Source organism: Mauremys reevesii, unplaced genomic scaffold (genome assembly GCF_016161935.1).
Source record: "Mauremys reevesii isolate NIE-2019 unplaced genomic scaffold, ASM1616193v1 Contig37, whole genome shotgun sequence".
In the NCBI taxonomy this organism is placed as follows: Eukaryota; Metazoa; Chordata; order Testudines; family Geoemydidae; genus Mauremys; species Mauremys reevesii.
Window position 1 is genome coordinate 60,696 of NW_024100848.1, and position 27,521 is coordinate 88,216.

At 42.6% G+C, this 27,521-nt stretch overlaps 1 protein-coding gene across 1 annotated transcript in view; it reads left to right on the forward strand.

Annotated features, from left to right (window-relative positions):
- The window catches only part of LOC120393920 (band 4.1-like protein 4B), a gene marked incomplete at its 5' end in the record, with an annotated part of 163,361 nt that overhangs the window by 59,863 nt on the left and 75,977 nt on the right, over positions 1-27,521 (forward strand). Inside the window, one exon of the mRNA XM_039518377.1 lies at positions 12,467-12,592. Within this exon, the coding sequence (XP_039374311.1) occupies positions 12,467-12,592 (126 nt within the window). The remainder of the gene's footprint in view (positions 1-12,466; positions 12,593-27,521) is intronic.

The window sequence follows — 27,521 nt, forward strand, 5'->3', positions numbered from 1 at the left end:
GCTACTGTCTGTTAGCTAACATGAGTTAAGAAAACATATTTTTTTCCTAGTGAAGATATGCACTTTACGCTTAAGAAGGATTCAGAGAAATAAACATATTAAAGATTAGCTTAATAGGCTAAGACACATATTCAAAATAAATTGGGGGAGGGGTAAAATTATAGACGTTGCTGTTTTTATCCTTATTTGGTTCCAAACAACATATGAAGTTTTCAGAATAGAGAAGAAGGATTGAATCCCCTTAAATTTAAAGTAGAAAAAAGCAAACTCAGAACAACAATAGGACCGAAAGAATACAAAATGCAAAATAATGCCAGGTAATATAGTGAACCCATGCTATTAACAAACAGCACTGATGAAGCTGGTGATGGAAAACAAAAGTGCCATCAGTTACTCAAAAGGGGGACATTTGTAATAGTGACTTTTAAAAAAAAATAGCAGTCCAGTATTTCCACACCCACCCATTAAAAAATCATGATCCTGTCTTGAAAATCATGAGGTGTGGTTCTTTTTTTACTAATAACTTTGGGAGTCACTTTGTCTTCTGCTTTCTGACCTTATAGAGTGCACTCAGCTCATATTTTCAAACTAGATTACTTTTCTAAAAACATGACAGCTGATATTCTCCTGTATTCACATGAATCCGGCAGCTGAGGCTTTCAGAAGAACACCAAACATAATGAGACTCACAATGAAATTACAAGGGTTGCCAGAACTGTATCTATATATACTTCTTTAATGACTTCCACATTGAATGTGCTGAGTTTACATATCAAAATGGGATTTTAATAACTGCCAACCTGGCACAGGGTCTGAATACAGTTGCTATTGTTATGCTTCATTCACCATTGTAAGCACTAAGAGTTCTGGAAACTTAACAGACAATTTTGTTTATTAAGCGCAAGCACAAAATAGAGTGGAGTACAGCTTGCATTTTTACAGCCTGACAGTATATGGGCTCTACAGTGCTGATAGTTTTAAATCTTGTGTTTTGTCTGTAACTTTAGCGCCCTCGTGGCCAAGATGGAGTCTGCTCTGCAGGCAGCTCTGGCCAAGAGAAGGCGCGCGCAGGAAGGCAGCAGGAAAAATCCCTTCCACCTCAGGGGCACCTGTTCCAACCCCCCCACAGTGAACACACCCACCCACAGGAAAAATACAATGGATATAACAAAGGGAGATATTTATGTACAGAGGGATGAGAGGAGAAAAACAACAAGGGGCAATATAGGGGGAGCAGTAGAACAGGGCTTCATCCAAACCAAGGCCCCACAGGCCCAGCGGTAGCACAGTCTGGAGGGGCAGACACTGAGCAATGTATCTGCACACAGAGTTCAGGAGTCCTGAGCAAAGTTCCAGTCCAGGGTGCTCCTTGAGTGCTCCTGGTCGTCTTTGGAGCCAGTGAACTTTCCCCAGCAGACCACTCCGGTGCCCTCTTCTGCCGCTCTCTGCAAAGCCACCCAGAGCGACCACCTCCCCACTTAACTAGCTACAGCCTCCCTCCTTGTTCCCAATGCAGTCACAAGCCCCAGTGCTCACAGCCCCACGCAGCTCTGGGCAGCCATGATACTGGGTCCAGCTATGGCCTGTCCTTCTCGGGCGATTCCTCCCTGGCACAGGGCTCCTCCTGGCTCCTGCCCTGGGGTGTCCCCAATCGGCCGCCCTGGCCTTCCCAGGCTTCAGGCAGGTTCTCTGCTGCTTCACTTTGTGAGGGCCTGGGGACTGCAGCCCTTCTCTCCCCCAGAGCTCCAGAGCCACACTCCTTTCTTTTATTGCTCCCCCTCCCCGCTAGGAAAAAGATTTAAAGGGGCCATGCTCTCTAAACCCCAAAGGGGTTACATGTCATAAACTAAGCAAATATGGTTCCTAGAGAACACAAAGAACCTATCTTTATTGACAGCACTTCATGCACTAGAACCTTACTACTCACACTAAGTAGTACCGTACACTCTGAGTAGCAAAGTATCTCCTTTTCTTTTAATTAGACTATTCAGGAAGTAAGGCACCAGTCAATGTGACTGAGGGGGCACAACTGGTCCTTGTGTCTATACCATTGAATGAGTCCAGGATGGCATGGCAACCTTAACACTGAATATCTGCTTTACATGAGACATAAGAACATAAGAAAGGCCGTACCGGGTCAGACCAAAGGTCCATCTAGCCCAGTATCTGTCTACCGACAGTGGCCAATGCCAGGTGCCCCAGAGAGAGTGAACCTAACAGGCAATGATCAAGTGATCTCTCTCCTGCCATCCATCTCCATCCTCTGACGAACAGAGGCTAGGGACACCATTCTTACCCATCCGGGCTAATAGCCATTTATGGACTTAGCCACCATGAATTTATCCAGTCCCCTTTTAAACATTGTTATAGTCCTAGCCTTCACAACCTCTTCAGGTAAGGAGTTCCACAAGTTGACTGTGCGCTGCGTGAAGAAGAATTTCCTTTTATTTGTTTTAAACCTGCTGCCCATTAATTTCATTTGGTGACCCCTAGTTCTTGAATTATGGGAATAAGTAAATAACTTTTCCTTATCACTTTCTCAACATCACTCATGATTTTATATACCTCTATCATATCCCCCCTTAGTCTTCTCTTTTCTAAGCTGAAGAGTCCTAGCCTCTTTAATCTTTCCTCATATGGGACCCTCTCTAAACCCCTAATCATTTTAGTTGCCCTTTTCTGAACCTTTTCTAGTGCTAGAATATCTTTTTTGAGGTGAGGAGACCACATTTGTACACAGTATTCGAGATGTGGGCATACCATGGATTTATATAAGGGCAATAATATATTCTCAGTCCTATTCTCTATCCCCTTTTTAATGATTCCTAACATCCTGTTTGCTTTTTTGACCGCCTCTGCACACTGCGGGGACATCTTCAGAGAACTATCCACGATGACGCCAAGATCTTTTTCCTGACTCGTTGTAGCTAAATTAGCCCCCATCATGTTGTATGTATAGTTGGGGTTATTTTTTCCAATGTGCATTACTGTACATTTATCCACATTAAATTTCATTTGCCATTTTGTTGCCCAATCACTTAGTATATTATTATTTTATGTAGATTTTTGTATTTTTTTTTAATTATAGATGGGTGAAATCTTATCTTACTGGTCTTGGGATTCCCCTGGGACCTCTTCCATTCGGTTTCCCAAGAACTCAGTTCAACTCAGTCATGTCACTCAGGTTCCTTTATTTGGCATGCAGCAATGCTACACTGAGGTTGTTCAGACTTTTGTGTACGGGGTGAGTATAGGGCATACCACACATCCCAAGTTACACAGCAAACCTCTTCTTTTATATACGTTGTTATAATACCTTGCCTTTACTATACATTGCATCACATGTTTTGGGATTTGTGAGGTCACATTCTAGGAACCAATACATGTACAACACACACTGTCTGTGCACGATTTACTCTTCACCTCATCTTATGTTCCAGGCTTATTTTATTCATTGTTATCTTGTCCATTGTAAATGGTTCCTTGGGTGTTCCCCCTTATCTTATCTAGTACACATGGTCTGTTTCCAGCCTGCGAATCCATTTACCTCCCTAATCCTATCTCCCAAGAAATGAGGCCTCACTCATGACCAATTATTCATGTCAAGCCCAGCCAACAGTTGGGTACATCTACACTGTGATAAAAGATCTGAAGCTGGCTCAGATAAGCTGACTTGGGCTTGTGGGGCTTGGTCTGCAGGACTATAAAATTACCGTGTAGATGCTTGGGCTTGGGCTGGAGCCTGAGCTCTGAAACCCGATGGGGGGAAGGACCCAGTGCCTGAATGTCTATACTGCAATTTCATGGCCCTGCAGCCCAAGCCCTGTGAGACCAAGTCAGCTGACCCAAGCCAATAGCAGCCGTTCCATGGTTCTTTTATCACAGTATAGATGTACCCATTGACATCAACGGCAAAACAACCATTGACTTCATTGCAACCAGAATTTCACGAATATGAAAAGAGGAAAAGCAATGGAAAAGTATTCCAATAACAACAAAATGCTGATTGTTCCATTAGTCTCCTTCCCTTGTGTTTGCTACTGGGCATCATTGTTTTAATTAAGTACATTAGGCTTGAACGATGCTTAGAGGAGAATGGAAGTCTACTGAGCTTCCGTTTCCTTTGATGCATCCTGAAAGAACCATTATGAATTGAAACAGATGCCTGAGAGCATTATAATCTGAACTTATTATCTGAGAGGATACCTTATTACAATGAAATGTATCAATTTGCAGCATGGAGGTACAAGGAGGCAATTCTTTGATACCATATTTCATTTATATAATATTTTTGGCTAAACAACTACTGAGTACAGGAATTGTTAGTATGGAAGGTGCGGTTTTGTAGCAGAAAGATCTGTCATTACTCCTGCGGATTGACAGACAACTTTTACGTTTCCAAATGTATTTTGAAGTCAGCGGTTATGGGTTGGATTGTACCATTAGCTGACCTAAATAAAGGGGTAGTGCGCAGCTGTACGTCCCAAGGGCAGACCAGCCAGAGCTCCCCCTTGTTCCAACTACTTCTATAACAGTAGCAGGTTACTTCCTCCTTTGCCCCAGGTCAGTTTTGCTGACGAGTATGTTAGGAATGAGTGAGGCGAGGTGGGCATTCCCCACTTCTGCCCATCTGCAGAGAGAGGGATTAGCGGCCCCACAGTTTATGTCTACACTGCAGTAAAAGACCATTGGCATGGCGGCAGCTGGCCCAGATCGGCTGACGGGGGGTTCAGGTTGTGGGCTGTAAAAATTGCAGTGCAGATGTTCAGGCTCGGGCTGGAGCCCAGGCTCTGAGTCCCTGTGAGGGATATCAAAATTCATAGAATCTCAGGGTTGGAAGGGACCTCAGGAGGTCATCTAGTCCAACCCCCTGCTCAGAGCAGGACCAATCTCCAGACAGATTTTTACCCCAGTTCCCTAAATGGCCCCCTCAAGGATTGAACTCACAACCCTGGGTTGAGCAGGCCAGTGCTCCTGTCTGTGCCTGCTAGAGCCTGAGTCTGCTGACCCGGGCTTTGAGACTCAGTGCCACGGGTTTTTCATTGCAGTGTAGACATACCCAGGAGAGGCTGCTCTCCCACTCTTGCTTTGACCCACGATGCAGGTAGCTTGCATAGAGACAGAAGAGCAGGCCACAATCCTGTCTCTGTAAGGATTACATTGGAGAATGCAGACACAACTACTGGCTACTGAATTGCGGAGAGTGGTAATGTGTTGAATGTAAAAAAAAAAAAAAAGCCAGCTGGGTCTTTAAGTATCATTTCCCCTTGTTTGTACAGTGAAATACAATGGGTAAATCTAATGTGACTGAAATCATAATGTCATCTAATTAGTTTCAAGCCCTAAAACAAAGATTGGTTTTAACATGCCTTTTAGAACATTGTATTACAGTCTGCTGCTTGCATTCCCTTTAGAGAGCAGTATGCATGTGAGTAAACTTGCGGACGATAGCAGCATTTAAAACATCTTCAGGCAATGAAAATCTGCTTAATGAGACAATTGGCTGATCGGGGGTTTGCACTTTCCTCATTAATTTTGTCTGTCCAAATTACCTAAATGGTATCTCCACTTAGGCGTGTCAGTTGGAAGCTCAGCAAAGCCATGTCAGTGAGTGAGTTTTTCAGCTGGATTTTTTTTGTAGTGGTTGTTAGAATTCCTGTCTCCTGTATTACATTTGGGTTTGCAGTTCAATAGATAACTACAGTTCAGTATGTTGCTCCAGCTAGAAGCAGTATTTTTGTTTGTTTTTGTTTTCAGATATTTTTTCATAGGATAAAAGCCAAAGGGACAAGGTAAAATGGGCAAGTATTTTTCCATTAACAATTGTAGATATGGCTCAGAAAACAGAGGTGCAAGACTGATTAACATTCATGCCAAATACAATAAATCAATCAATAAACAAACCAGGGTGGATTAAATTATGCGATTCAGTCAGTTGTTCAAAAGCTTAGCTGGAAACCACAGTAGCTTAGGTTCACAAGGCAACTGCACCACCACTATTATGCCATTTCAATGGGTTTCAGCAGTCTTTCCGGGCACTCACAAAATAGTTGCATAAAGCAATATAATCACAAGGTTGAGTTGCTCTGCTCCTAGAAAGTTTCTCCAGATTCTTGACCTACCATGTGGTACGTGACTGGTTTTGGGTTGATGAAGTGAGCAAGCAAGGTTTTGGTGGTCACAAACTGAAGGAGGCATAGGTCCCGGTGAAATAAATGAACAAAAAGACTTTTGAGGCTAAGGGCTGGGTAGTTTCAGTGATGTATAAAATGCCCTGCTGCATCTCAGAATACACTTGCCAAAGGTGAACTAAGGACATACACTGGGCCTGATTCACTACTGCCTTGTACTGTATAAATTTTGTACACATGGATGAAGGCAATATAAAGTTGGTTTGAATGATACTGTCAAGAATGACCTTGAGCGGATCACTGCAGACTATGTGGCTCTGGGAAGATAAAGGAGTTTGAGGTACAAGTGGTGGTCTCTTCCATCCTCCCTGTGGAAGGAAAAGGCACAGGTAGAGACCGTTGAATCGTGGAAATCAACAAATGCTACACTGGTGGTGTCGGAGAGAAGGCTTTGGATTCTTGACCATGGGATAGTGTTCCAAGAAGGAGGAGTGCTAGGCAGACATGGGCTCCACCTAACGAAGAGAGGGAAGAGCATCTTCGCAAGCACAATGGCTAACCTAGTGAGGAGGGCTTTAAACTAGGTTCACTGGGGGAAGGAGACCAAAGCCTTGAGGTATGTGGGGAAGTGGGATACCAGGAGGAAGCACGAGCAGGAGAGCACAAGAGGGGAGGACTCCTGCCTTATACTGAGAACTTGCTGATTGTCCTGCTTTATCTTAAGTGCCTATACACAAATGCAAGAAGCCTGGGAAACAAGCAAGAAGAACTGGAAGTCCTGGCACAGTCAAGGAATTATGATGTGATTGGAATAACAGAGACTTGGTGGGATAACTCACATGACTGGAGTACTGTCATTGATGGATATAAACTGTTCAGGAAGGACAGGCAGGGCAGAAAATGTGGGGGAGTCACATTGTATGTAAGAGAGCAGTATGACTGCTCAGAGCTCCACTATGAAACTGCAGAAAAACCTGAGAGTTTCTGGATTAAGTTTAGAAGTGTGAGCAACAAGTGTGATGTCGTAGTGGGAGTCTTCTATAGGCCACCAGACGAGGGGGATGAGGTAGATGAGGCTTTCTTCTGGCAACTAACAGAAGTTACTAGATTACAGCTCTTGGTTCTCATGGGGGACTTCAATCACCCCAATATCTGCTGGGAGAGCAATACAGAGGTGCACAGACAATCCAGGAAGTTTTTGGAAAGTGTAGGGGACAATTTCCTGGTGCAAGTGCTGGAGGAACCAGCTAGGGGCAGAGCTCTTCTTGACCTGCTGCTCATAAACAGGGAAGAATTAGTAGGGGAAGCAAAAGTGGATGGGAACCTGGGAGGCAGTGACCATGAGATGGTCGAGTTCAGGATCCTGACACAAGGAAAAAAGGAGAGGGGCAGAATATGGATCCTGGACTTCAGAAAAGCAGACTCTGACTCCCACAGGGAACTGATGGGCAGGATCCCCTGGGAGAATAACATGAGGGGCAAAGAAGTCCAGGACAGCTGGCTGTATTTTAAAGAATCCTTATTGAGGTTGCAGGAACAAACCATCCTGATGTGTAGAAAGAATAGTAAATATGGCAGGCGACCAGCTTGGCCTAACAGTGAAATCCGTGCTGATCTTAAACACAAAAAAGAAGCTTACAAGAAGTGGGAGATTGGACAAATGACCAGGGAGGAGTATAAAAATATTGCTCAGGTTTGCAGGAGTGAAATCAGGAAAGCCAAATCACACTTGGAGTTGCAGCTGGCAAGGGATATTAAGAGTGACAAGAAGGATTTCTACAGGTATGTTAGCAACAAGAAGGTGGTCAGGGAAAGTGTGGGCCCCTTACTGAATGGGGGAGGCAACCTAGTGACAGAGGATGTGGAAAAAGCTAATGTGCTCAATGCTTTTTTGCCTCTGTCGTCACAAACAAGGTCAGCTCCCAGACTACTGCACTGGGCAGCACAGTATGGGAAGGAGGTGACCAGCCCTCTGTGGAGAAAGAAGTGGTTCAGGACTATTTAGAAAAGCTGGACAAGCACAAGTCCATGGGGCCGGATGCACTGCATCCGAGGGTGCTGAAGGAGTTGGTAGATGTGATTGCAGAGCCATTGGCCATTATCTTTGAAAATTCATGGCGATCGGGGGAGGTCCTGGATGACTGGAAAAAGGCTAATATAGTGCCCCTCTTTAAAAAAGGGGAAGGAGGAGGATCTGAGGAACTACAGGCCAGTCAGACTCCCCTCAGTCCCTGGAAAAATCATGGAGCAGGTCCTCAAGGAATCAGTTTTGAAGCACTTTGAGGAGAAAAGTGATCAGGAACAGTCAGCATGGATTCACCAAGGGCAAGTCATGCCTGACTAACCTAATTGCCTTCTACAATGAGATAACTGGTTCTGTGGATGAGGGGAAAGCAGTGGATGTGTTGTATCTTGACTTTAGCAAAGCTTGTGATACGGTCTCCCACAGTATTCTTGCCAGCAAGTTAACGTAGTATGAGCTGGGCTAATGTACTATAAGGTGGTTAGAAAGCTGGCTAGATCATCAGGCTCAACAAGTAGTGATCAATGGCTCCATGTCTAGTTGGTAGCCAGTATCAAGCGGAGTGACCCAAGCGTCGGTCCTGGGGCCAGTTTTGTTCAATATCATCATTAATGATCTGGAGGATGGTGTGGATTGCACCCTCAGCAAGTTTGCAGATAACACTTAACTGGGAGGAGTGGTAGATATGCTGGAGGGTAGGGATAGAATACAGATGGACCTAGACAAATCAGAGGATTGGGCCAAAAGAAATCTGATGAGGTTCAACAAGGACAAGTCCTGCACTTAAGATGGAAGAATCCCATGCACTGCTACAGACTAGGGACTGAGTGGCTAGGCAGCAGTTCTGCAGAAAAGGAGCTAGCGGTTACAATAGATAAGAAGCTGGATATGAGTCAACAGTGTGCCCTTTTTGCCAAGAAGGCTAATGGCATTTTGGGCTGTATAAATAGGGGCATTGCCAGCAGATTGAGGGACGTGATCATTCCCCTCTATTCGACATTGGTGAGGCATCATCTGAAGTACTGTGTCCAGTTTTGGGCCCCACACTACAAGAAGGATGTGGAAAAATTGGAAAGAGTCCAGCAGAGGGCAACAAAAATGATTAGGGGGCTGGAGCATATGATTTATGAGGAGAGGCTGAGGGAACTGGGATTATTTAGTCTGCAGAAGAGAAGAATGAGGGGGGATTTGATAGCTGCTTTCAACTACCTGAAAGGGGTTTCCAAAGAGGATGGATCTAAACTGTTCTCAGTAGTGGCAGATGACAGAACAAGGAGTAATGGTCTCAAGTTACAATGGGGGAGGTTTAGGTTGGATATTAGGAAAAACTTTTTCACTAGGAGGATGGTGAAGAACTGGAATGGGTTACCTAGGGAGGTGGTGGAATCTCCTTCCTTCGAGGTTTTTTAAGGTCAGGCTTGACAAAGCCCTGGCTGGGATGATTTAGTTGGGGGTTGGTCCTGCTTTGAGCAGGTGGTTGGACTAGATCAGAGGTCCCCAACGTGGTGCCCGCGGGCACCATGGCGCCCGCGGGGGCATCTAAATGCGCCCACGTCCTGGCCAGCAGTGGAGCATCTGCTAAAATGCCGCTGAATTTCTGCGGCGTTTCGGCGGCGATGCCTCTCAATGATGCCGCTTGCCGCTGACAAGTGACATAATTGAGAGGCGTCACCGCCGAAATGCCGCTGAAATTCGGCGGCATTTCGGCGGGTGCTCCACCGCTGCCATGGTCCTTCGTCTGGCGCCCACCAGATGAAAAGGTTGGAGACCACTGGACTAGATGACCTCCTGAGGTCTCTTCCAACCCAGATATTCTATGATTCTGTGAAAAACAATCAAATGATGGGGGTAGCATTTCACGCTCACTCTGCACAGGTGTAAATGACTATGCAAAATAATGAAAAACTGGGGTCCCCACTCACATCTTGTTTTCAGAAAGATGAGGGGAAGTCTGAGTGAACCCTTGCTATTCCATTGTCTGATTTTTTCCTTAAAACATGTAAATAATCATGGCCTGCTGATTTAAGGGCCTGTGTTTACAAGTCTAGCCCCATCCCTGCTCAGTTGCTTTAAATTGAGTATTGCTTATATTAGGAGAGAGACTGGCTCCTTTTGATTTCTGCAAGGGAAATGTTTGCATATGGGAACTTCTGCTGGTTCTTGTTTGCTTTCTTCTAAAGTTTATTCCAGGCAAAAAAAAAAATCTTTAGGTCATTTTTGAATAGGAAATCAAATTATTCTTGTCAGCGCAACCTGTCCTGCTGTGGATTTCTCAGATCCAGAGCTGGAGAATTACCCTTCTTTGTGCAAAGAGGAGTTACCCTGTGGGTCCTGTCCTGTGTGTCGATGCTGTAGTTAGACACCTGCGGCTGGCCCGTGCCAGCTGAGTTGGGCTCACAGGGCTTGGGCTAAGAGGCTATGTAATTGCAGTGTGGATACTCCGGATTGGGATGCAGCTCGCACTCTGGGACCCTCCCACTATCACATTCCGGGACGCAATCCAGTGAGGGGTTGTGTTCCCACCTGCCCTGCAACCTTGGGTGCCTCACAATGCTTTGTTGCTGTAGCACCCAAACAACATGCAGGTCACACATAGCTCCAGTCTGCCAGCACACTCTGGCTTCCACCAGACTCAGTTGCCACTTGCAGGGTGACTCCCTAACACATGCCCAGTCCCAGATTTCCTCCTGAAACCATGTGTTCTGCATTGTCCAGCCCTCTCCTGGACAGTCCAGATATTAGAGGTCTGTTGCCCCTGTAAGGGGTCAGTGTATGACCAGTTGCTACTTTAACTGAAGTTACCAAACAATTCAGTTTAAACACAACACTGGCTTAATTTTGATTTAAGAATAAAACAAGTTTATTTAACAACAAAGAGAGAGGTTTAAGGCATTAAAATCACAAATGGTTACAAGAGAAATAAAAATAAAATGCTTTCTAGTGCTGAAACTTAACACACTAGACTTGGTTCAAGGTGAAATTCTTACCAAACGTTCCCAGCAACAGGGCTGACCAAATTCTTGGGTCAGAACGTCCAAAGGCCTGGTTTCTTTGTCTTCTCAGCTGAGAGAGAAAATACCCAGAGTCCAATTATAGTTCAATCAACCTTTTAAATGCATTTCCCGGTAGGTTACTCCTAGATAAAGTTCCTTCCAGCTGTGAGGATGGAGGCAAGCAGTCTTGTGGGAGAAAAGCTTCCATGTTGTTGTTAAAATGCAAATCGATCCGTTCCTGCCCCAACCCCCACCTTCGCTGCCAAAGACTGGCCACTTGACGAGTGATTGCCAATCAACTTTAATGACACCTGGCTAGAGGCATCAGCTTGTTCTTTGTCTTTAAGAAACAGGTTTACCTCTTCCCCAACTTGTCTGGCAAACACATTTCAAAAATAATTTCAGCTTATGTTCATACCTTTACATATAAAGTTGCTACATACATTTCACCAGGACTGACCAGCAAGTTATTAGTTTTCACGTGATACTTCACAAGGCATATTTTATACAAAGATTATTACAATGGTGTGTAGGGTGTGTGAAAACACGGTTGCATTCGATCACCCTCACATTGTAGGGTCCTGGTGCTTGGGCTCTATTAAACATTAAACACAATTAAACATCAGCTGGCATGGACTAGTCACAGGTTTTTAATTGCCATGTAGACATACCCTCAGAACCAGTGGAAATAGGAATTAGTGTGTGTGTTAAGCTTATCGGATTTTTCTGCTCTTTCTGGCAGAACAATTCAGAGGGATCAGAAATCAAAGACCGAGAGTCTTGTTCTCAGTTATACTAAGGTCCCTGTATGCTACTTTGGCAGTGTAAAGGGGTCTTATAGTGGATGTAAATTACATTTTACGTTCACTTTCAAGCCCCTTTACACCATCAGAGTGACATAAAGGAACTTGAGTATAACTGAGCATTGAGCCTCTGTCCCTTTCTCCCATAACCCAATTTCCCTTTCTGTGGAATATTTTGCTTTTTCAATATAATTTTAGGTTTGGAAATGATCTTGGGGACAGCCCACTCCAGGTCCTGGCTCTTTCTCCATATTTCTTAACACTCTACGTCTCTCTGTCTATCCTAGTAGCCCTTGGTATCACACTTCCCCCCATGGCCTTTCTTATCTTGGTAATAGATTAAAGTTAAGTCTTTTGAATAATTTGTCAGGCATTTCTATCAGGTTATGAACTTGAAAACTTTCCTAAGTGTTGTTAAAACTGGTTGTTCAAAGTAAAAATTGACCTGATCATTGTGATAAATGGTATAATCCCTTTCTCTAATGTATGTTGCCATGTTGTTTTTTATGTAAACAGGGTGAAGACAAGAAAGTTTCTGAAAAAAGTCTTCATCCCCCAGTGTCACCTTCTTCTGTACCCGATCATATGAAATGTAACATCCTTAAAGCTCAAGTAGAAGCTGCTTTTAGAGTGGGTGCCCAGGTGAGTACACCTTTTAATTTACCCTCTATATTTCCCCTTTCTAATGCTAATCAGGACATAATGTTTCATGTGAAATCACTCCGTATTTTCCAAAGTCTGACCATTTCCTTAGGAAGTGTTGTCTCATCTCCCTTGGGTATCCAAAATGACATAAATTGCTCTAGATCTTTCCATAGGCCATCAGAACATCTAGCTACTCACTGTGAGTTCAGAGTGGTCTGCAGAGTTCATTATTTCTGAACCATCTGCTGTTCATCAGTACTTTTTTGGCTACAGTTGAATCTGGAGCTTTCAGGCCTAATAATGTTTCATTGCCAAAAGGCTGGAAACAAAACAGGAGTTGAGCAGATGAAGTGTGGCTTGGTTGATTCACTTTCCTTCATCCTTTCAAACCCTAAAGCCTATAGTTTTTTTCTGTTCATAGAGCAGTTTGGAATTTTGCTGAGCATTCATTTTTTATTTTTGATTAAGTATTGTATTTTAGTCCTCACTCTGGATAGAAACTGTGATTTATAGATGGTGAGTGTCATATTTGGATGCCTAAATATTGATTCCAGATATTCTTTGGAGGCACAGGTGTGAAAATGTTAGCCTATGTACTTTTGTGTTCATTTGTTTTTCCAGTCATCCATTTGAAACATTCACGTTCCATTAATTTATTTCAAAATCAGAGTTTTCATGGATAGATCCATATTCACAATCAATGAATTGTGTTACATAAATACCAACATGTATCCATGTGACATAGCTGTTTTCATTGTAATGATATTATTTCTTCTATTGAAGGTAACTTTCTTGAAACCTAGACTATTCCTATATAATTATTTTGGAATGTAGTTCATGAAATAAGGATAATGTCATCTTCCATAACAAGAAAGAAAGAAAAGAAATACGAGGGAGAGAGGGTTATTGAATCCTGTCATTACTACTTTTACTGTGTGTGTGTGTGTGTGTGTGTGTGTGTGTGAGAGAGAGAGAGAGAGAGAGAGAGAGAGAGAGAGATCTCTCCTTTGGATACACACGATTTTACTACTTCCATTACTTTGTTTCTTCCATGGTGACAGGTTTCAGAGTGGTAGCCGTGATAGTCTGTATCAGCAAAATCAACGAGGAGTCCTCGTGGCACCTTAGAGACTAAAATTTATTTGGGCATAAGCTTTCATGGGCTATAACCCACTTCATCAGATGCATGGAGTGGAAAATAGGCAGGTATAAATATATAGCACATGAAAAGATGGGAGTTGCCTTACCAAGTGGGGGGTCAGTACTACCAACGCCAATTTGATGGTGTCAAGTTTTCAAATTAATTCCAGTTCTGCAGTTTCTTGTTGAAGTCTTTTTTTTGAAGTTTTTCTGTTGAAGAATGGCCGCTTTTAAAGTCTGTTATTGAATGTGCGGGGAGATTGAAGTGCTCTCCTACTGGTTTTTGAATGTTACAATTCTTGATGTCTGATTTGTGTGCATTTATTCTTTTGTGCAGAGACTGTCTCCAAGATATCTGGGAGTGCTGGGAGTGTAGGGCTTGACAATCCTGCTATCAGGATGCCAATGCCTCAGATGATGGGGCGTCCAGGATTCCCAGGTTAATGGATCTTGAGTAGCAGATAGAATACCCTGGTCGGGGCTCTAGAGGTGTGTCTGTATAGATTTGTTCTTGTGCTGCTTCAGGGAGTTTCTTGAGCAGATGGTACAGTTTCTTTTGGCACCCCTCAGTGGGTGCCCGCAACTACACACCACACAACAGAAACACTAACCCAGGAACCAATCCCTGCAACAAATCGCGTTGCCAACTCTGTCTGCATATCTTTTGAAGGGACACCATCACAGGACCTACCCACATCAGCCACACCATCAGGGGTTCATTCACCTGCACATCTACCAATGTGATATACGATCAACCATCATGTGCCAGCAATGCCCCACTGCGATGTACATTGGCCAAACCAGACAGACTCTACATAAAAGAATAAATGGACGCAAATCAGACATCAAGCATTGTAACATTAAAAAACCAGTAGGAGAGCACTTTAATCTCCTTGGACACTCAGTAACAGACTTAAAAGTGGCCATTCTTCAACAACAACAAAAAAAACCTTCAAAAACAGACTTCAACGAGAAACTGCAGAACTAGAATTAATTTGCAAACTTGACACCATCAAATTAGGCCCGAATAAAGACTGGGAGTGGCTGGGTCACTACAAAAAATAATTTTCCTTCTGTTGATATTCATCCCTTGTTGTCAACTGTTGGAAATGGGCCACATCCACCCTAATTGAATTGACGTTGTTAGCACTGACCCCCCACTTGGTAAGGCAACTCCCATCTTTTCATGTGCTGTATATTTATACCTGCCTACTGTATTTTCCATTCCATGCATCTGATGAAGTGGGTTATAGCCCACGAAAGTTTATGCCCAAATAAATGTGTTAGTCTCTAAGGCGCCATAAAGACTCCTCGTTGTTGTTTTTTTCTTCTGATACTAACATGTCAGGTCAACTTGCCCTCCAAAGAATTTTCTTGTAACAACCATCTTTGTACATTTCTCATTGTTGTTCCCTGGCAGAGTTTTCATCTGACAGTTAAATTGCAATTCATACAGTTAAAGCCATGGAAGTTTAAGACAGCTAAACCTTGGTTATTCAGTCTGCTAGAGATTTCTAGAACAGGCAGTGTAAATTTGATGATGTGTTTTTGAAAAACAGTTTGGTCTTCTCTGAATCCGATGTTATGCCAACTGTTATATTACAGTATGTTTCCTGTTTGAACGTCTCAATTCTTGCCCTTCTTTTTCATGCATACACCATGCCTTTGTGTCTATTTCTCAGGGATGTTGCCCGACACATGTATTTGCGTCTTCTCCAAGTATGCTTACAGTTACGTTTAACTGTGCAGTTATATGCCTGTTAATACTGTGTGCTGACATATTCACAGTAAAGACTTTTTCATGATTTTGATTGTTTGTAGCTACACAGACCATTTGTGAAACATGTTTCTTCCATCTCTCCTGTTCTGCTCCCCCACCCACTCCCGAGAGACTTTCCAAATTACATCATCCTGAGTTGCTTTAACATATATGTAACGTTACATTCTTTTACTGTAGTTATGTTGTAAGCGGGTATCAGAGAACAAAGTACTTCTGCTAGTCTTTTCTTAATGTAGACACATTTCCCCAAACAACTTGAGGACTCACTGTGGATTAAATATTAATCTGTGTTCCAAGTCTCATGAGAGGAGATCATATGAAATTCCAAAGAGAGGGGGAAGTAGCACAAGTTGCTAAGACTATTGACATAGTGCAGTTTGAAAGTCATGTAGCAACAGTTGCCTAAGAAGGATAGTCCAGTGATTAGGATGTTGCCTTTGTCTGAGGAAACCCAAGTTCAGTTTTGTGCTCTGCCAGAGTTCCCCGTGTGACTTTGGAGAGGTGTGTCATAAGAACATAAGAATGACCGTACTGGGTCAGACCAAAGGTCCATCCAACCCAGTATCCTGTCTACCGACAGTGACCAATGTCAGGTGCCCCAGAGGGAGTGAACCTAACAGGCAATGATCAAGTGATCTCTCTCCTGCCATCCATCTCCACCCTCTGACAAACAGAGGCTAGGGACACCATTCTTACCCATTCTGGCTAATAGCCGTTTATGGGACTTAACCTCCATGAATTTATCCAGTTCTCTTTTAAATGTTGTTATAATCCTAGCCTTCAGAACCTCCCCAGGCAAGGAGTTCCACAAATTGACTGTGCGCTGTGTGAAGAACTTCCTTTTATTTGTTTTAAACCTGCTGCCTATTAATTTCATTTGGTGACCCCTAGTTCTTGTATTATGGGAATAAGTAAATAACTTTTCCTTATCCACTTTCTCAACATCACTCAGGATTTTATATACCTCTATCATATCTCCCCTTAGTCTCTTCTTTTCCAAGGTGAAAAGTCCTACCTTTTTAATCTCTCCTCATATGGGACCTGTTGCAAACCCCTAATCATTTTAGTTGCCCTCTCTGAATCTTTTCTAATGCCACATCTGTATGCAGTATTCAACATGTGGGCCATGGATTTATATAAGGGCAATAAGATATTCTCCATCTTATTCTCTATCCCTTTTTTAGTGATTCCTAACATCCTGTTTGCTTTTTTGACCGCCGCCGCACATTGCATGGACATCTTCAGAGAATTATCCACGATGACTCCAAGATCTCTTTCCTGACTACTTGTAGCTAAATTAGCCCCCATCATATTGTATGTATAGTGGAGGTTATTTTTTTCCAGTCTGCATTATTTTACATTTATCCACATTAAATTTCATTTGCCATTTTGTTGCCCAATCACTTAGTTTTGTGAGATCTTTTTGAAGTTCTTCACAGTCTGCTTTGGTCTTAACTATCTTGAGCAGTTTAGTATTGTCTGCAAACTTTGCCACCTCACTGTTTACCCCTTTCTCCAGATCATTTATGAATAAGTTGAACAGGATTGGTCCTAGGACTGATCCTTGGGGAACACCACTAGTTACCCCATCCATTCTGAAAATTTACCATTTATTCCTACCCTTTGTTCCCTTTCTTTTAACCAGTTCTCAATCCATGAAAGGATTTTCCCTCTTATCCCAGGACAACTTAATTTACGTAAGAGCCTTTGGTGAGGGACCTTGTCAAAGGCTTTCTGGAAATCTAAGTACACTATGTCCACTGGATCCCCCTTGCCCACATGTTTGTTGACCCCTTCAAAGAACTCTAATAGATTAGTAAGACATGATTTCCCTTTACAGAAACCATGTTGACTTTTGCCCAAAAATTTGTGGTGTTCTATGTGTCTGACAATTTTATTCTTTATTGTTGTTTCAACTATACATTAGACTTACCAGTCTATAATTGCCAGGATCACCTCTAGAGCCCTTTTTAAATATTGGCGTTACATTAGCTATCTTCCAGTCATTGGGTACAGAAGCTGATTCAAAGGACAGGTTACAAACCATAGTTAATAGTTCTGCAATTTCTTCCATCTCTCCTGATATGGGCGGCTGCGGGAAGCGGCGTGGGCCGATGGATGTGCTGGCCGCCCTTCCAACAGCCCCCATTGGCCTGGAACAGCGAACCGCGGCCAGTGGGAGCCTCGATTGGCCGAACCTGCAGATGTGGCAGGTAAAAAAACTGGCCCGGACCGCCAGGGTCTTTCCCTGAACAAGCGGCAGACCGGCTTTGAGAAGCACTGCTGTAAAGCACAAGACAAATTTACAGAACTATACAGAGATTTCAAGCAAGAGCAGCCTGTCTTTGTCATCTACAACATAGAATCATAGAATCATAGAATTCAAGATCAGAAGGGACCATTATGATCATCTAGTCTGACCTCCTGCAAGATGCAGGCCACATAAGCCGATCCACCCACTCCTTAGCAAGCGACCCCTGCCCCATGCTTCGGAGGAAGGCGAAAAACCTCCAGGGCCATTGCCAATCTTCCCTGGAGGAAAATTCCTTCCCGACCCCAAATATGGCGGTCAGCTGAACCCCGAGCATGCGGGCAAGACTCTCCAGCCAAACCCTCTGGAAAAGGTTATATCATACCATTCACCCATTGTACTATTTACTAGTGTGGCACTTAATTGACCTATTGACTAAGCCCGTTATCCTATCATACCATCCCCTCCATAAACTTATCTAGCTTAATCTTAAAGTCATGGAGGTCCTTCGCCCCCACTGTTTCCCTCGGTAGGCTGTTCCAGTATTGCACTCCTGATGGTTAGAAACCTTCGCCTAATTTCAAGCCTGAATTTCCTGACTGACAGTTTATATCCGTCATCCTCGTGTCCACATTAGCACTGAGCTGAAATAATTCTTCTCCTTCCTGGTATTTATCCTCTGATATATTTAAAGAGTGTAATCATATCTCCTCTTATCCTTCTTTTGGTTAAGGAAAACAAACTGAGCTCCTCAAGTCTCCTTTCATACGAAAGGCCTTCCATTCCTCGGATCATTCTAGTGGCCCTTCTTTGTACCTGTTCTAGTTTGAATTCATCCTTCTTAAACATGGGAGACCAAAACTGCACACAATACTCCAAATGAGGTCTCACTAACGCCTTATATAACGGGACTAGCACCTCCTTATCCCTACTAGAAATACCTCGCCTAATGCAACCCAAGATCGCATTAGCTTTTTAGCGGCCACATCACATTGCCTACTCATAGTCATCCTACGATCAACCAGGACTCCTAGGTCCTTCTCCTCCTCCGTTACTTCCAACTGGTGCGTCCCCAGCTTATAACTAAAGTTCTTGTTAGACATCCCTAAATGCATAACCTTACACTTCTCACTATTGAATTTCATCCTGTTACTAATACTCCAGTTTACAAGGTCATCTAAATCACCCTGGAGAATATCCCGATCCTCTTCCGAATTGACAATACCCCCCAACTTGGTGTCATCCGCAAACTTTATCAGCCCACTCCTACTCTTGGTTCCCAGGTCAGCAATAAATAGATTGAATAAAATCGGACCCAAAACCGAGCCTTGAGGAACTCCACTGGTAACCCCCCTCCAACCGGACAGTTCCCCCTTCAATACTACCCTCTGCAGTCTCCCCTTTAACCAGCTCCTTATCCACCTCTGGATTTTCATTTCGATCCCCATCTTTTCCAATTTAACCAGTAATTCTTCATGCGGTACCGTATCAAACATGTGCCTCTTCTCTCTGTTTACTATGTAACATCACATGCCTGTGAGAAGTTCTTTATCCTAGAAGCAGAAAGAACAGCGTTGGTCTCTCTCACTCTCATACACACACGTGCACTCGTTATCTAAAGTGAAATGTTTTTAAAAGTCTGAGATTGACTCCTGTCAGAGGTTGGTTTTAAAAAGTCCTAAAACATCCTTTACCTTTTTGAGCTCCCCATCAATGTACTGTACTTTAGGAGATTTTGCTGGACATCTGCATTGTCCAGTTAGTAACAGAAGCATCAGCGAAACAGCCGTACTAATGGGACACTGCTGGAACTTTGCACTCATCTGAAGTAACTACTTAATTGTTTGTAATATTTGTAATAATTTCCCATTTGAAAAGCAAGGAATATTTCAAATACCCAGACACCAGTTCCATCAGGAAATGACACCTTCATAAAGGTACCCACTGTAGTCAGTAGAACAGGAAGCTCTTCATTAGTAGTTCCTGACAATGGAGGAGGGGGGCAGATGCAAGAGAGGAAAGGTGGAGGGAAGAGAGTTTGGGGATGGAAATGCTCATTTTTTTATTCATTCGGATCAGTATATTCATGGCAACTAGATACCATGGGGACAGGTGCCTTCGAAACACTGAAATACATAATTCCAATCTCTGCAATTTCAAACATAAGTAGTGAGGGGGAATTATACAATTATACAATACAGTTTGAAATAGGAGCTGAAAGGGGAGATTTTCACTCAATTTCCATTCTGGAGTCATGCAGAAGAGCTGTTTATTTCTTTCCTATATGATACTTTTTTATCCTTCCTCAAAGCTGTGACGCTGAATTGGAAATCTAAAACTCATCTGTTTATGGTACAGATTACTCACAGCTCTTCATAAATGTTCTGGAGCAGCAAGAAACTAACATGAATGAGTGTGTTTATTTTGTGAAGAGAGAAATATTTCCATACAGAAATGTTAGTTTGAGAATCAAGCTGCAATGTGTGGTGGAGTATGTCTGAGTGTGTGCAGATGCAGCCTTAACTAGTGAAAAATGTGATGAACCCACACAAATTGTGGAAATTTAGGCTGTGGGTTCCACAGAACACTCAGTGCAGTGTCTGTATTGTGATAGTAAACCAGCACTCTTTCACAACACACCCTTCAAACTTCTTCATGGGTGTCCAACACTTCATAGCTGAGAGACTGCAGATCACATGCTCATTTAAGAAGGAGCCGTATAAAACCAGCAATGAAGAGCTGCATGAATACGAAAGACCAGCTTCCGGCAGCATTTACAACCCTTACAGTTTACATGACTCAGTGCTGAAATGGAGGGATTGATCAGAGGAGTTGTCAATATCACGAGTCATCAAGTTGTTCATGGCCCAGCTGATGGAGGATTCTGATTGCTATGCATACCCAGTTTGGCCCAAAGCAAATCCTGATTTTCTTTAGCGTTAAATACAGACTCCTGAGCAAACTTAGAATTACCTTAACTGGGTTTTTGTCTCTTGGCTGGAAAGGTATGTGGTGTTCTTATCCAGTGTGCCTTCCACAACAGATGCTTATTTTCTCCATTAGTTTTCACTTCACCTCCTCTTCCCCCATCGGCAGTCCCTACTCCTTGGGGCCCATAAGTCCATGAAATTACAACAAGAGTGAATCTGATGTCTTATCTCTAACCTAGAAGACTATATTCAGATCATATGGCAGTGACTTCATTGGGGGTTGCACATGATGCTAGAATTTGGTACAAAGAGAGTATTAAAACTTGTTCACGAGTTTATATCTATGCAATATTTTTAGACTACTGGAGATTACCTTATTCTTTTTTCTTTCCCCCTTGCCTCTAAAAAACCTTACATACCAATGATGTAGTTTTGCTCTCAGATGTGTATTACCAGTCTATGGGCTAGGACATAATCTTAATGTAAATAACTAAGATGTGAAGTTGACCTGTGCTAACTAGCCTTGCCTAGAACTACTGGAACATATTGCACCATTGGAGATGTAGCTCAGAATTTGTTTTGATCATATTTCATGCTACATTTTGTTCTGTTTGCTACAAATGCAAACGAAAATTGGATCCACACATTATTGAAGGTAGCAATGGAGTACAACTGAGGTGACATTCATCAGTGGCTTTCCTAGCTATATCTTTGGTGGACCTTTGCCTTTTCATCTTGTTGTCCTTTCAGGAGTAATTAAACTCAGTTATTTGTAAAGACTCTTCAAAGTTGCAGCGCCCAAAGAAGTTGGTGTATGTGGTTTTCAAATTTTCCCCAAAGGCTGCCGCAAGGAAATATGTTGCATTACTATCGATATGATTTGGGTTTTAAGTGCTTTATTCACTTCTGGAAATTATAATAAGGTCACAAGAGAAAATGAGTTTGGTACAGGAAAGATACTGGTGCATTTATACTCTTTGATGTGAAAAATAACAGGGCTTGGATAAATATCTCTGGATGCCTGGAGGAGTTCCTGCCTTTTGCTAGATGGCTACTCAAATATTGTAAAATGATGAAAATTTCAAGCATATCAGTCTGTCCTCCATCATGGATTACATTTTATACCCAAGATTTGCTTGGAAATAATGCAAATTTGCTGATATCTTCTTGGTCCTCCTTGTACATATTGCACATCCCTGCATAATTTGACAGTCTCCATTTAAGAGAGCCAGAACAGGAGAATAACAGGTCCAGGCTGAAGTGCTGTGCCTTAAGGGGTGTGTGTGTGTGTGTGTATGTATGTGTGTGTGTGTGTGTGTGTGTATATTAGAGAAAGAAGCGTGTATAGGCCTCTTTGCACAATGTCTTGCTAAAGCCATTGCTGTTAGTCACCCACTTGGATGAGCAATACATTCACTCTCAAATTCCAAGCTAAGTAAAAAGAAGCAATTGTTGTGATACTCTCAACTCCTACTCCAATGAATGTGACATCACATCAGTTATAATTGTTCATAACAATGGAATTTAAATGGTTATAATTCAAATTGGCTATATTCTATCTGTCAAAGGAAACAGATTTGTTTAACTTTAAAAGTGAGTAGGCTGGAAATAAAGGGAGGCAGAGGTATAGAAAGATAGGGCTTCAGGGAATGTAGGATTGGGGAGCATCATTAGGTGGAATACAGTAACCATTATAAGGGAATCAGCAACTCTACTCAGAAAGGAGTGATGACAACAACTAAATGATACAAGTATTATTTTTTATTATTTGCCGTGCAATAGCACCTGGGAGCCCCAGTCATGGATCAGGATCCTATTGTACTAGGCAATGTACAAACACGGAACAAAAAGATGATTCCTACCTCAAAGAGCTGACCATGATGCTATTCTGATCGCAAAGGAAGAGTCCTTCCTGCTAAAATACCAACAACACTTCCTGCACCAGGGTTTTCCTTGGAGGCTTCTTTTCCCAGTGACCTTACTGCTTAGCTTAGGAAATAGAACGAGAGCATGGTTGGGTACGTTAGCAGGGAGTTGAAAAATGCGCTTCAGAGTTCCTCAGTTTCATTTCAGACTGGCAGATGTGCAGGGGGAAGCATTTTTTTTCAGTCAGGGCCACTGAGCCATTGCTATTGCTGTCCTTCTGCTTGGAGGATTCCAGCAATCTGGAAAGGGTGTTGCTCCCCCTCCCTTTTGCATAATCAGGAACCTTCAAAAAATCAGCTTTCAGAACCTTTTCTCCCCCAGTCAGCAGCCTGGCTGCCTTTGAATGGGATCAGGTGCTTCAGTCAACCTTTGGGCTGGTTCATGAAGTCAGAAGGGGAAAACAAGATGTTCCTTATGTGGAACTGGCGTAATGCTGGCTATAATGCCTCTTGTGATAAAGAGGAGGCAGGAATAAGGTGATGTAAACACAAAGAGGGACTCTTTGTTTAGGAAGCTGGGCACAGACATACATACAGTATAGCTGTTGTGAACAGGGATATAGGCAGTCAGACAGTTTTTCGCCTTCCTCCGAAGCATGGGGCAGGGGTCGCTTGCTAAGGTGTGGGTGGATCGGCTTATGTGGCCTGCATCTTGCAGGAGGTCAGACTAGATGATCATAATGGTCCCTTCTGATCTTGAATTCTATGATTCTATGATTCTATATAGGTGGTCAGAGCAGTGGTGGTCGGACCTAGTGGTCAGAACAAGAGTCAGGAAGTGGAGGTCAGAGATAGAGACAGAGTCGGGAGTCAAGCCGTGAGTCAGAGTCAGGAATTGAGCTGAGGGTCAGAGCCGGAGTCAGTAGCCAGGGGGGCGTGTAACAGCAGGATGTAATCTGGAACAAGGCAGGCAGGGAGAAACAGGACAGGAAGGCAGGACTCAGGAATCAGTCAAGACAGCAGGAGACAATAAAGCAGCCAGTTGGGATTCACAACTTCCTGTGCCACCTTCTGGCTTAAAGAATGACTCTGGTTGCAGTCTCCTCCAATTGGGACTATTGTGGGAAGTGCCTATGGTGAGCTAGGGTTCACCAGCCCAGACTCCCTGCTGGTATCCGCGAGATGCCAGGCGTTGGCTGTGGTATTAGGGCTGCCTGGGGACGCGCAGACCTGAGTTTGAGACCCACAATGCCTCACAGTATCTCACTGGGTTGCTTGCTTATCTGCACTGCAGTGTCACCCTGCAGGGTCTCCTGTGCCTAAGTTCTCGTCTGAATTAGTCATAGAAAATACTACTGACTACTGCGGCGAACCTTGTGTGCTCCTCTGGCCCCTCTCCATCACAGTCACACAGCTTGTAGGTGGATCCTCAGCCCTGCACAATAGAGAGTCCATTCAGGTGCTGTATTTGACACCTCCACAGGGGACAGTCTTCCCTTTAAAAGACAGTGGAAAAGGTCACCAGTGTAATGAGGAAGCTCAGGGTTATGCAGACTCCATTTGCTAAGGAGATATGGGCTCATTCCCAGAAAGCACTCCCAACTCCTCCTAAGAGCTTTCCTACATCAGTGGGACTCTTAGACGATCATTAGATATCTGATTCCTACTCTCCCTCCACCCACAGGCTTTGTTTGAGGATCCTCCTTGTGCTTAGAGGAGAACCTAAAGAAGGGCATGTCATAAATCCTGGTTTCAGCAGCAATGGAAGCAGTGGGTGGTCAGCATCTCTAGAAATCAGAAGCCCAGAATTTGGTGAAATTTAGGCAGATCGCTTAAGCAACTGGAATCTGTTTGGTGCTTCTTAAGCTCTGGACTTCTCCCTTCACCATCCTTATTGGCTCTCAATAATAGTAGCTTTTCTTGGCAATTACTTATCTGTGGAGAGCATGCAAGCTAGTGCCTCTGTCCTGTCACTTCCTTTGTCTTGTTTTTCCCCAATGATAAAGTAACTTGTTGCCCTGTTGGCAGTTTTATCCAAACCATTTTTCATTTAAATCAGAACATTAATTTCCTTTTTCTTTGCCCTGGGCCAGTCTCAGATAAGGAAAGAGCCTGGCATTCTATGGATGGCATTAGGATCCATAGTGTCAAAGAGCTTGGAGTACTGGCTGCAAGAAGGGCCAGGCTGTTTCCCTTTTGGTAATAATTAAATGGATCTGACTGTGTCCAAAGGAAGCGTATGTACCAGATGGCCTGCCATACCCCACAGGCATTAAAGCTCATTTCTCTTACAGTGTGGCTGACTTCTGGACAGAGAGAGAATCTGCCTCAGTGGAAAAAGTCTGCTGAGCAGCCACATGTCGCTGCATTTCTACCTTCATACATCATTACTATATGGATGTCAGAGCCTCTAACAATGAAGGTTCCTGAGTTTAGTAGTCCACAGGGACCTCTCTGACTAGTTGCTGATATAAATTTCCCACCAGATATTGGGTGGTTCTAGACAAAACCCCTTTTTCAGATTATTGGGTATCTCCGAACAGAAAGATGAATCTTGGTCATAACATTTGCATTTTTTCAAGGAGCTCCAACAATCTGGACACTCCTATGGGAATTGTACCTTGTATTAGTTCTTGTTTCAAGTTATGGGTTAGATGCTTTCAGATGTGCGGAGGAAGTTGCTCACTGGTTAGTGAGGGTGGTTTGCCATGTAAGAAGGAAACAAGGCCAAAAGTATTCTGTCAGCTGACTGGTTTAACTACCTGATCCTGCAAAAACAGGAGCAACCCAGTTTCCAGACTGCTGGAGCCCTTCTCAGTAATATAATTTACAGGTAGAATTTCTTGCCGGGACTGTTCTTCTACAATACCCACTTTCAATATTTACTTTCTATCCCATAAAGCATAAAATAATAATGAAGAAGATGAAAATAATAATGAAGAAGCCCTCAATATGTAGAAAATAATGTTAACGAATACTCCTTTGTCCTGACCTTCCATTAAGCTGGCTCCATGTTCCAGTGTAGATCCATGCTGGGGAGGTAGCAATGGCCTTGGGATTAAGGCTTCATCTGCACTTGGAGCTAGAGCTGTGATTCCTAGCTTGTGCAGGTATTCTTGTGCTAGCTCTCATCAAGCTAAACATAGTATTGTAGCCATGATAGCATGGGCAGCATGAGCAGTGTCACAGACTGGCCACTGCAGGTGCATACGCAGGTGGTCTGGGGGGGGTTGAACTCGTGGCAGCTAGCTCAGGCCTCTTCTTACTGATGCCACCCTACTATTTTTAGCATATTAGTGCACTGAGAGCAAGTATGAGTATGTCTACACAAGCTGTGAATCACACCCTTAGCTCCAAGTGTAGGTCACAGGACTGGGGGAAACAGTTATTAGCCAGTAATATTCTGGATCCCTCCTATAGCCGGCTAAAGGCAACACTCATCTCATAATGCTGAAGTAGATGGAATTTTAATAATTTCGTTTGCCATTATAATTGCTAACCTTTGTAATCTTCCTGTGCTCCATTCTAAGTAATAAAACTCTGTTTTCTATTATTGTGTTCAAGTGCATCTTAAAATTCAAGTCACTCCCCATTTTCAATTTGGTAATTTTAATATTGGAATAAAGTAAAAGTTGTGATTTTTAAAGAGTCGGTTTGTCAAATAGTAAGGAACTAGCTAAATATCATTTAACAATGCACATGATTAAAATATCATTTGGACAGAAGAGACTGTGTGTTAAGTCTCTGACAGCTGCATTCATATTTTCAACATTCAGAAATACAGCAGTTTTATGTGAAGCATCACCATCTGCCATAAATATTAAAGAGCAAAGTACTAACTTCTGAAGCCCACTTACATTAACTGTGATTCATTTTTTTTTCCTCATTCCCTAAAGAAAAACATTTTAAGACTGAGCTCGACTGTGAATATATAGACTTTAAACACAACCTCACTACAGGTTGTAGTTTGAAAAAAAACCCTAAACATTTGAAACTCAGAAATTTAAGAATTCATTTTGCTTTGTCCCATACCCAGCCCAATTGTGAACCACACATGTAGTGTGGAAATACTTAAAGAAAATATCTAGTCAGTTTTATAGGTTAATTATAGATATCTAAAGTGCTCCAAGTATTAAAAAAAATCTACATGTTGTGTTGTTGTTTTTAATAAACAATGAAAAATTAATACAAAAGGGAATAAATTGTCTGCACTAACTCCTCTCTATCCTTTAAATACAGTAGGTAAAGTCATTGACCCTCTAGTCTACTATAGATACGGAGATACTCTAGTGTTTGTAGACAGTATTAGTAGAGTGGTACAATATTGCGCTGGTGATATGTGGATATTGGAGTCTTGGATCTACACTGACGAGTAATAAACAGCTAAGTCAAATTAGCTGCTGTGCTGCTTTGTCTGGCAATTTCATTTAAGCAATATTACGTCTATACATAGTTGTTTTTCCAGCATTTGTAGGCAAAGTATACAAGAGAGACAGGTTTGTGGCTTGTAGGGGAATGGTGGATTGGAGAGCTTTTTGTGGATTTTATGTAGAGACTAATTGTTTGTAGAGGTATTACTTTTTCTGTTAGTTTTTCAGTGTCTGAAGAATTATGAGATTTGGCGTGGTGATTCTAATTAGGTTGTGGATATGCAGGTGGAAATAATCTGCACATAGTTTAGTTTTGGGGAGGGATTAAATAGAAGAAATACGGGTATGTTTGGTTTCAATGGTTCCACTACCTATGCTCAAATATTTTATGGAATATGCATTTATATCTGTATTTTTCCAAAAAGATCATCTTCCCACAATACTATTATACTGTGCCCTGTATTCTGCAGCTGATCAACTTTTAAATGAATCTCAACAGAAGTAAATGAAAAACAAAGCAATTTGTAGAAATAGTTATATAGTAAATATATTATACTATAAAATGCTATAAATATATACCATACTATAAA